The sequence below is a fragment of the Anser cygnoides genome, chromosome 29, assembly GCF_040182565.1.
Source record: "Anser cygnoides isolate HZ-2024a breed goose chromosome 29, Taihu_goose_T2T_genome, whole genome shotgun sequence".
Taxonomy (NCBI): Eukaryota; Metazoa; Chordata; class Aves; order Anseriformes; family Anatidae; genus Anser; species Anser cygnoides.
The window spans coordinates 1616940-1627024 of NC_089901.1; the positions used below are offsets into that span (position 1 = coordinate 1616940).

A 10085-nucleotide genomic window follows, 5' to 3' on the forward strand; every position below is an offset into this window, starting at 1 on the left:
ACCCCCCCCACAAGACCTTTATAGGCACCGGGACCCCCCCACGGGGGCTTTAGGGTCACCGGGACCCCCCCACGGGGCCTTTAGGGGCGCTAGGATGACCCCAAGGGTCACCGGGACCCCCCCCGTGGGGGCTTTAGGGTCACCAGAACCCCCACACGGGTCCCTTAGGGTCACCGGGTCCCCCAAGGGGCTTTTAGGGTCACCGGGGGGGGCTCTGGGAGGAGGTTGGGGGCACCGGGACCCCCCCGTGGGGTCTGAGTGGGCACCGGGACCACCCCACGGGCACCCGGACCCCCCCCACAGGGGCTTTATGGGCACCGAGGGGGCTCTGGGGGGGCTTTGGGGGCACCGGGACCCCCCACGGGGGCTTTAGGGGCTCTGGGACCCCCCCACGGGGCCTTTAGGGTCACCGGGACCCCCCCATGAGACCTTTAGGGGCACCAGGACCCCCCCCACAAGACCTTTATAGGCACCGGGACCCCCCCACGGGGGTTTATGGGTCCCGCAGCCCCCCCATCCCCCCCCCAGCAGCTGCCACCCTCTGCCCCCCCCCCCCGCTGACGTCCCCTCGCCCCCCCCGGGGGTCCCGCGCCCCCCGCCCCGTAATCGCTCAGCTCCGGTCCCGATTTAGCCCTAATCCCCCCGGATCGGCCTCGTTAACACCCGGCCGCTAACGAGATTAGGGGGGGCTTGGCCCAACCGGGGGGGGGGGGGACGCGGGGCAGGCCGGGAGGTGTAGTCCTGGGGGGCTACGGGGGGGTCCGGAGGGGTTTTGGGGAGAAATGGGGGGATTTTGGGGTTGTGGGGAGGATTTGGGGTGGGGGGGATTTGGGGTGCGGGGGGAGGGGTAATGGGATTTGGGGGGGGGGTCTGGAGTGGTTTTGGGGGAAAAGGGGGGGATTTGGGGTGTGGAGGTTAATGGGGGGATTTGGGGTGGGGGGGGAATTTGGGGTGCGGGGGGGATTTGGGGTGCGGGGGGTAATTGGGGGGATTTGGGGGTGCAGGGGGTTAATGGGATTGGGGGGGGTCTGGAGTGGTTTGGGGGGAAAATGGGGGGATTTGGGGTACGGGGGGAACTGGGGGATTTGGGGTGCAGGGGGTTAATGGGGCGAATTGGGGGGGTTGGGGGGTTAATGGGGTGCAGGGGGTATTGGGGTGATTTGGGGGATGGGGGGTTATTGGGCAATGGGGGGTAAAGGGGTGATTTGGGGGGGAGTTGGGGGGATTTGGGTTCACGGGGGGGGAATTTTGGCAGAATTTGGGGGCGTGGGAGGAAAATGGGGGGGCCAGGAGGGGGCCTCGGGGCGCAGGCGGCACCGGGACAATTCGGGGTCCGCAGCGGGATTTTGGGGGGCGCTGGAGGAATCGGGGCGCGCGGGTGGGAACGGGGCTATTAAAGGGGATTGGGGGCAATTTGGGGATGGGGGGGGGTCGGGGAGGGTGTGGGGGGGGGCCGGTGCCCCCCCCGCCCCCCCAAGCAGGCGCTAATCGGGGCTGGGGCGCGATTAGGAGCCCCCAAAGCGGCTTTGGGGCGGCTCAGCCCGGCTTGGCCGGCGCGGCGGCGGCTCAGCCCGGCTCAGCCCCGCTTGGCCGCGGGCTCAGCCCCGGGGGGGGGCCCGGCCCCCGCCCCCCCGCCCCCCCCGGCCCCCACCCTATAAAGGGCCCCGCGCCGGCCCCCCGCCCGCCCGCCCGCGGGGTCTTCGTCCCGGCCGTCGCCTTCGTCCCCCGTTGGGGCGGCCTCGTCCCCACCCGTGGGCTTCGTCCTTACCGCGCGTCTTCATCCCCGCCCGTTGTCTTCATCGCCCTTCGTTGCGCCTCCATCCCGCGCCGCTGTCTCCGTCCCTGTCCGTTGTCTTCATCCCAGTTTGTTGCGTCCTCGTCCCTACCCGTTGTCTTCGTCCTCAACCGTTGTCTTCATCCTCGTCTGTTGTCTTCCTCCCCATTTGGTGCGCCTTCATCCCCAACCATAGTCTTCATCCCTACCGGTCTTCTTCAACCCTAACCGTTGTCTTCGTTCCCCTCCGTTGTCTTCGTCCCCCTCCATTGTCTTCGTCCCCATCCATAGTCTTCATCCCTACTGGTCTTCTTCAACCCCAACCGTAGCCTTCAACCCAACCCTTGTCTTCATCCCCATTTGCTGCGTCTTCATCGCTCCCCGTTGTCTTCATCCCGATCCGCAGTCTTCATCCCTACCGGTCGGCTTCATCCCCAACCGTTGTCTTCATCCCTACCCACTGTCTTCATCCCCACTGGTCTTCTTCATCCCCAGCCATTGTCTTCATCGCTCCCCGTTGTCTTCATCCCAATCCGTAGTCTTCATCCCTACCGGTCGTCTTCATCCCCGCCCGCTGTCTTCATCCCCATTTGTTGCGTCTTCATCCCCAACCACTGTCTTCGTCCCCACCCGTTGTCTTCATCCCCACCCGTTGTCTTCATCCCCATCCATAGCCTTCATCCCCACTGGTCTTCCTCACCCCCCACCCGCTGCCTTCACCCTCACCCACCGTCTTCACCCCCGTTCCCCGCGTCCCGCTCCCGCTCCCCGCCATGCGCCAGCCGCAGCCGGCGCGGGACGAGCTCCCGGAGGACTTCTACATCCCGATGGCGCTGGACGCGCCCAACCTGACGGCGCTCAGCCCCTTCCTGGTGCCGCAGACCCACCTGGGCAGCCCGGGGGTCTTCCGGGGGATGTCGGTGTTCATGTTCGTGCTGATCGCGCTGGGGGTGCCCATCAACAGCCTCACCATCTTCTGCACCGCCAAGTACAAGAAGCTGCGCTCGCACCTCAACTACATCCTGGTCAACCTGGCGGTCTCCAACCTCCTCGTCATCTGCGTCGGCTCCACCACCGCCTTCTACAGCTTCTCCCAGATGTACTTCGCCCTGGGGCCCACCGCCTGCAAGATCGAGGGCTTCGCCGCCACCCTGGGAGGTAGCGGGGGGCGCGGGGACGTGGGGACGTCGGGCCACGGGGATGCAGGGCGTTGGGACGTGGGGGCGTTGGGACACGGGGACGTTGGGGTGCGGGGGACGTTGGGACACGGGGATGTGAGGACGCTGGGGACACAGGGCGTTGGGACATGGGGACGTTGGGACACGGGGACGTTGGGGTGCGGGGATGTTGGGGTGTGGGGACGTCGGGCCACAGGGACACAGGGCGTTGGGACGTGGGGACATTGGGGTGCGGGGACATTGGGACACGGGGACACAGGGCGTTGGGATGTGGGGACGTTGGGACACGGGGATGTGGGGACAGGGGGACATTGGGGTGCGGGGACACTGGGCCACGGGGACAGAGGGAGTTGGGACGTGGGGACATTGGGACACGGGGACATTGGGGTGCAGGGATGTTGGGACACAGGGATGTGGGGACACGGGGACATGGGGCATTGGGTGTGTGGGACGCGGGGACGTTGGGATGTAGGGACATTGGGACATGGGGACGTTGGGACACGGGGCATTGGGATGCGGGGACGTGGGGATATGGGGACGCAGGGACATTGGACATGGGGATGTTGGGACGTGGCGACATGGGGCATTGGGTTTTGTGGGACGCGGGGACATTGGGATGTGGGGACATTGGGACATGGAGCATTGGGACGCAGGGCATGGGGACGCGGGGACGTGGGGACGTTGGACATGGGGACATTGGGACACGGGGACGTGGGGACGTTGGGACATGGGGCACCGGGTGTGCGGAACGCGGGGACATGGGGATGCGGGGACGTTGGGATGGATGCGGGGACGTGGGGACGTGGGGACATCGGGTGTTGGGTGTGTGGGACATGGGGATGTGGGGACGTTGGGATGTGGGGACATTGGGGGTGCGGGGACACGGGGTGTGGGGACATCAGGACATGGGGAATTTGGGGGTGTGGGGACGTTGGGCGTGGGGACGTTGGGTCCGTGTGGATGTGGGGCACGCGGGACACCAGCGCGTGGGGACGTGGGGATGCAGAGACTACCGGGGACAGGGGGACGTGGACAGGGGGCCGTGGGGACACAGGGATATGGGGCCGTGGGGACATATGGATATAGGGCCATAGGGGTATAGGGCCACAGGGACATAGGGATATAGGGCCACGGGGACGCAGGGATATGGGGCCGTGGGGCCATGGGGCCGCGGGGCCACGGGCACAGGAGGACGCGGTGCCGCCCGCAGGCATGGTGAGCCTGTGGTCGCTGGCGGGTGGTGGCCTTCGAGCGCTTCCTGGTGATCTGCAAGCCCCTGGGCAACTTCACCTTCCGGGGCAGCCACGCGGTGCTGGGGCTGCGCGGCCACCTGGGTGCTGGGGCTGGTGGCCTCAGCGCCGCCGCTCTTCGGCTGGAGCAGGTGGGGGCCGGCCGGGGGGGGGGGGGGGCACCGCGGGGGCGGGGGGGCACAGGGCCGGTGCCAGCGTGGCCGTCGCCGCCCCCAGGTACATCCCCGAGGGGCTGCAGTGCTCGTGCGGCCCCGACTGGTACACGACGGGCAACAAGTGGAACAATGAGTCCTACGTCCTCTTCCTCTTCTGCTTCTGCTTCGGCGTGCCCCTCGCCATCATCGTCTTCTCCTACGGGCGCCTGCTCATCACGCTGCGCGCCGTGAGTGCCGCCGGGGGGGCACGGGGGGGTCACTGGGGGGGGTCACTGGGGGGTCATTGGGGCTGGTTGGGGGTCATTGGGAGTCATTGGGTGTCATTGGGTGTCATTGGGGGGTCATTGGGGCTGGTTGCGTGTCACTGGGAGTCATTGGGTGTCATTGGTGGTGTCATTGGGGCTGGTTGGGTGTCACTGGGGTTCATTGGGGGGTCATTGGGGCTGGTTAGGGTTCGTTGGGGGTCATTGGGTGTCACTGGGGGGTCATTGGGTGTCACTGGGGCTGGTTGGGGGTCACTGGGTGTCATTGGGGCTCATTGGGAGTCACTGGGGTGTCACTGGGGGGTTGTTGGGGCTCGTTGGGCTTCATTGGGAGTCAACTGGGGGTCATTGGGGCTTGTTGGGGTTCATTGGGGGGTCATTGGGAGTCATTGGGTGTCATTGGGGCTGGTTGGGGGTCATTGGGTGTCATTGGGGGGTCATTGGGGCTGGTTGGGTGTCACTGGGGGTCATTGGGGGGTCATTGGGGCTGGTTGGGGTTCGTTGGGGGGTCATTGGGTGTCACTGGGGGGTCATTGGGTGTCACTGGGGCTGGTTGGGGGTCACTGGGTGTCATTGGGGCTCATTGGGAGTCACTGGGGTGTCACTGGGGGGTTGTTGGGGCTCGTTGGGCTTCATTGGGAGTCATCTGGGGGTCATTGGGGCTTGTTGGGGTTCATTGGGGGGTCATTGGGAGTCATTGGGGCTGGTTGGGGGTCATTGGGTGTCATTGGGGGGTCATTGGGGCTGGTTGGGTGTCACTGGGGGGTCATTGGGTGTCATTGGGGCTGGTTGGGGGTCATTGGGGGTCATTGGGAGTCATTGGGCGGCCATTGGGTGTCACTGGGGGGTCATTGGGGCTGGTTGGAGGTCATTGGGTGTCATTGGGGCTCGTTGGGTGTCACTGGGAGGTCATTGGGTGTCATTGGGGCTTGTTGGGGGTCATTGGGGGTCATTGGGCGGCCATTGGGTGTCACTGGGGGGTCATTGGGGCTGGTTGGAGGTCATTGGGTGTCATTGGGGCTCATTGGGTGTCACTGGGAGGTCATTGGGTGTCATTGGGGCTGGTTGGGGGTCATTGGGGCATCATTGGGGGGTCACTGGGTGTCATGGGGGTGTCACTGGGGGATCACGGGGCACCGCTGGGGGTTCCTGAGCACCATGGGGTGCCACTGGGTGTCACTGGGAGCCCTTGGGGTCACTGGGGTGTCCCTGGGGGTCGCTGGGAGCCATGGGGTGCCAGCGGGGGTCACTGGGGGGCCGCTGGGGGTCACTGGGGGCACTGGGGTGCCCTTGGGGTCATGGGGCACCATTGGGAGTCACTGGGGCACCACTGGGGTGCCGTTAGGGGTCGCTGGGGGACATGGGGGCATCGCTGGCTGCCATTGGCCGTCCCCGGGGTGTCCCCGCCTGCCATTGGCTGTCCCCAGGCACCCCCCGCCCCGTGCCCCCCGCGCGCGGCGCAGCGCCGACCCAGACGGAGGCGGGGGCGGTGCCGGGGGCCTTTATTGGGGAGGTGGGGGGACACCGGTGACGTCATCGCCGTGACGTCATCGCCGTGACATCATGGCTGTGACATCATGGCTGTGACGTCATCGCTGTGACGTCATCGCTGTGACGTCACGGCCCCAGTGCCGGTGGCGCTGTCTCAGGGCGTCCCCGTGGTGACGTCACTTCCCCTTGTGCCCGCGGTGGTGATGTCACGTCCCCGCGGTGATGACGTCACTTCCCCTGTCATGACGTCACGGCCCCACGTGACCTGAGGGTGGTGACACCGTGCCCCCGCGGTGATGATGTCACGCCCCTGTGGCGCTGATGTCACGTCCCTATGATAATGACGTCACGTCCCCGCGTGTCCCCACATCCCTGCCGCCACCTCCCTGCGGTGATGATGTCACATCCGGTAGCAATGACGTCACGCCCCCACGGTGCTGATGTCACGTCCCCGCGTGTCCCCAGGGCAATGAGGTCCCCTCCCCGTCACGATGACGTCACATCCCGTGGCAGTGATGTCACATGCCGCACCAGTGACGCCCCGCCCCGTGGCAGGGATGCTCCCTCCCACGTCAGTGACGTCACCCCCTGCTCGATGATGTCACACCTTGTGTCAGTGTCCCACTCCCTGGCAATGACGTCACCCCCCGGTCAATGGCGTCCCATCCCATATCAATGACGTCACGCCCCACGCCAACGACGCCCTGTGCCGTACCTTATTGATGACGTCACGCCCCACACCGATGATGTCACAGCCCACATCGATGATGTCACACTTTATGTCAATGACGTCACACTGTATGTCAATGACGTCACACTGTATGTCAATGACGTCACGCCCCATGTCAGTGACACCCTGCCCCACGTCAATGACGTCACACGCCAATCCATGATGTCACGTGCCATGTCAGTGACGTCACGCCCCATGTCAACGACGCCCTGCCCCACGTCAATGATGTCACACTGTATGTCAATGACGTCACGCCCCACGTCAGTGACGTCATGCCCCACATCGATGCCGCCCTGCCCCACGTCAATGATGTCACTCCCCATGTCAACGACGTCACACTGTATGTCAATGACATCACGCCCCATGTCAATGACATCACATCCCATGTCAACGATGCCCTGCCCCATGTCAGTGACGTCACGCTGTATGTCAATGACATCACGCTGCATGTCAGTGACGTCACGCCCCACGTCAATGACGCCCTGCCCCATGTCAGCGATGTCACGCCCCACGTCAATGACGTCACACCGTGTGTCAATGACATCATGCCCCATGTCAACAACGCCCTGCCCCACGTCAACGACGTCACACTGTATGTCAATGACGTCACACTGTATGTCAATGACGTCACACTGTATGTCAATGACGTCACGCCCCACGTCAATGACGCCCTGCCCCACATCAACAACGTCACACCCCACGTCAACGGCGTCACGCTGTATGTCAACGGCGTCACGCCCCACGTCAGTGACGTCACGCCCCACGTCAACGGCGTCACACTGTATGTCAACGGCGTCACGCCCCACGTCAGTGACGTCACACTGTATGTCAATGACGTCACGCCCCACGTCAATGGCGTCACGCCCCGCGCCTTACCGTTGCCGTCCCGCCCGCGGCAGGTGGCGCGGCAGCAGGAGCAGTCGGCCAGCACGCAGAAGGCGGAGCGCGAGGTGACCAAGATGGTGGTGGTGATGGTGCTGGGCTTCCTGCTCTGCTGGGCGCCCTACACGGCCTTCGCGCTCTGGGTGGTGACGCACCGCGGGCGCAGCTTCGAGGTGGGGCTGGCCTCCGTGCCCTCCGTCTTCTCCAAGTCCTCCACCGTCTACAACCCCGTCATCTACGTCCTCATGAACAAGCAGGTGGGCGGGGCCGCGGGGGCGGGGCCTAAAGGGGTGGGGCCTAAAGGGGTGGGGCCTAAAGGGGCGTGGTCAAATGGGGGCGGGTCTAAATGGGGCGGGGTTAACGGGGTGGGGGCAGGCTGGGGGTGGCGCCCAGCAGCACCCAATGAGGTCCCACGACACCCAGTTACTCCCAGTGGTACCCAGTAAGGTCCCAGTAAGGTCCCAGCAGCACCCATTAAGAGCCCAGTAAGGTCCCAGCAGCACCCAGTAAGGTCCCAAGGCACCCAGTTACTCCCAGTGACACCCTGTTACTCCCAGTGACACCCAGTAAGGTCTCAGTGACACCCAGTAAGGCCCCAGTTAGGTCCCAGGGCACCCAGGAAGGTCCCAGTGAGGTCCCAGGGCACCCAGTTACTCCCAGTGACACCCAGTAAGGTCCCAGTGAGGTCCCAGAGCACCCAGTCACTCCCAGTGGTACCCAGCAAGGTCCCAGCAGCACGCAGTGAGCCCAGTAAGCTCCCACTGACACCCAGTAAGAGCCCAGTAAGATCCCAGCAGCACGCAGTGAGGTCCCAGTAGCACTCAGTCGCTCCCAGTAAGACCCCAGCAACCCCCCCACTGACATCCCCATGACATGCCCCAGTCCCCCCAGCCCCTCCCAGCCCCCCCCAGTCCCTCCCAGTCCCCCCCAGTGACACCAGTAGGGGCCACCCCACCAGGCCAGGGTTACCCTGTGGGTCTCGGAGCTGCTGTGGGTTGCGGTGTTGCTATGGGTCACGGTACCTCTATGGGTCTCAGAACCGCTATGGGTCATGGTGCTGCGGGTGACAGTGTTGCTATGGGTCACGGTGCCTCTATGGGTCGCGGTGCTGTGGGTCACGGTACCCCTATGGGTCGCGGTACCTCTACGGGTCGCAGTGCCTCCATGGGTCACGGTGCTGTGGGTCACGGTACCTCTATGGGTCGCGGTGCCCCTATGGGTCACGGTGCTGTGGGTCACGGTACCTCTATGGGTCGCGGTGCCCCTATGGGTAGCGGTGCTGTGGGTCACGGTACCTCTATGGGTCACGGTACCCCTATGGGTTGCGGTACTGTGGGTGACGGCGCCTCCATGGGTCGTGGTGCCCCTATGGGTTGCGGTGCCGTGAGTCATGGTGCCGTGGGTCGCGGTGCCTCCATGGGTCGCGGTGCCTCCATGGGTCGCGGTGCCTCCATGGGTCGCGTTACCTCTATGGGTCGCGGTGCCTCCATGGGTCGCGTTACCTCTATGGGTCGCGGTGCCTCCATGGGTCGCGTTACCTCTATGGGTCGCGGTGCCTCCATGGGTCGCGTTACCTCCATGGGTCGCGGTGCCTCCATGGGTCGCGTTACCTCTATGGGTCGCGGTGCCTCCATGGGTCGCGTTACCTCCATGGGTCGCGGTGCCTCCATGGGTCGCGTTACCTCTATGGGTCGTGGTGCCTCCATGGGTCGCGGTGCCTCCATGGGTCGCGGTGCCCCTATGGGTCGCGGTGCCCCTATGGGTTGCGTTACCTCTATGGGTCGTGGTGCCCCCGTGGGTCGCGGTGCCTCCGTGGGTGGCGGTGCCGCGGGTGACGTGGGGCTGGGTGCGGTGCCCGCAGTTCCGCTCGTGCATGCTGAAGCTGGTGTTCTGCGGGAGGAGCCCCTTCGGGGACGAGGACGACGTCTCGGGCTCCTCGCAGGCCACCCAGGTCTCCTCCGTCTCCTCCAGCCAGGTCTCGCCCGCGTAGGCTGCCCCACGGCGGGCCCTGCCCCACGGCGAGCCCTGCCCCACGGGGGGCCCTGCCCCACGGCGGGCCCTGCCCCACGGCGAGCTCTGCCCCACGGCAGGCCCAGCCCCAGCCCCACACCCCGGGCTCCCCCCCAGCAGCGTGGGGCTGCGGCCGCCCCCCAAGCGTGGGGCGCCCGCCGTGGGGCAGCCCCCCCCCCCCCCCCCCCCCGTTGTACATAACCCCCGCGGCATTAAAGGCTGGAGACGCAGCCCCCGGCCTCACAGGTGTTTGTTGGGGTGCGGTGGGGGGGGGATGTGGGGTGGGGGGGGCGGTGTGGGGCGCCCCACGGCGGGGGGGCCGCGCGGCCGAGTTCTGCTAGTAGTGAGCTCG

At 65.8% G+C, this 10085-nt stretch overlaps 1 protein-coding gene and 1 long non-coding RNA gene across 25 annotated transcripts; one reads left to right on the forward strand and one right to left on the reverse strand.

Annotated features, from left to right (window-relative positions):
- Positions 1-2402: 2402 nt before the first annotated feature.
- On the forward strand, positions 2403-9720 carry LOC106029414 (blue-sensitive opsin-like). Its single transcript, XM_066984658.1, is given in 7 exon segments — positions 2403-2932; positions 4163-4188; positions 4190-4273; positions 4275-4333; positions 4419-4584; positions 7741-7980; positions 9585-9720. Coding segments are annotated over 7 exon segments (1089 nt in total). The 5' UTR covers positions 2403-2547; the 3' UTR covers positions 9714-9720.
- LOC136787455 (uncharacterized) lies at positions 6043-9635 on the reverse strand. Of its 24 annotated transcripts, none has more exons than XR_010826908.1 (7): positions 9496-9635; positions 9019-9407; positions 8866-8936; positions 8693-8780; positions 7718-8035; positions 6827-6907; positions 6049-6497 (listed from the first exon to the last, which is right to left on the reverse strand). It is a non-coding gene; the product is annotated as an uncharacterized lncRNA (long non-coding RNA). The 24 variants fall into 24 exon arrangements; XR_010826907.1 differs by having other exon boundaries at positions 6052-6497; positions 7718-8005; XR_010826906.1 differs by having other exon boundaries at positions 6072-6497; positions 7718-7943.
- Positions 9721-10085: the final 365 nt, after the last annotated feature.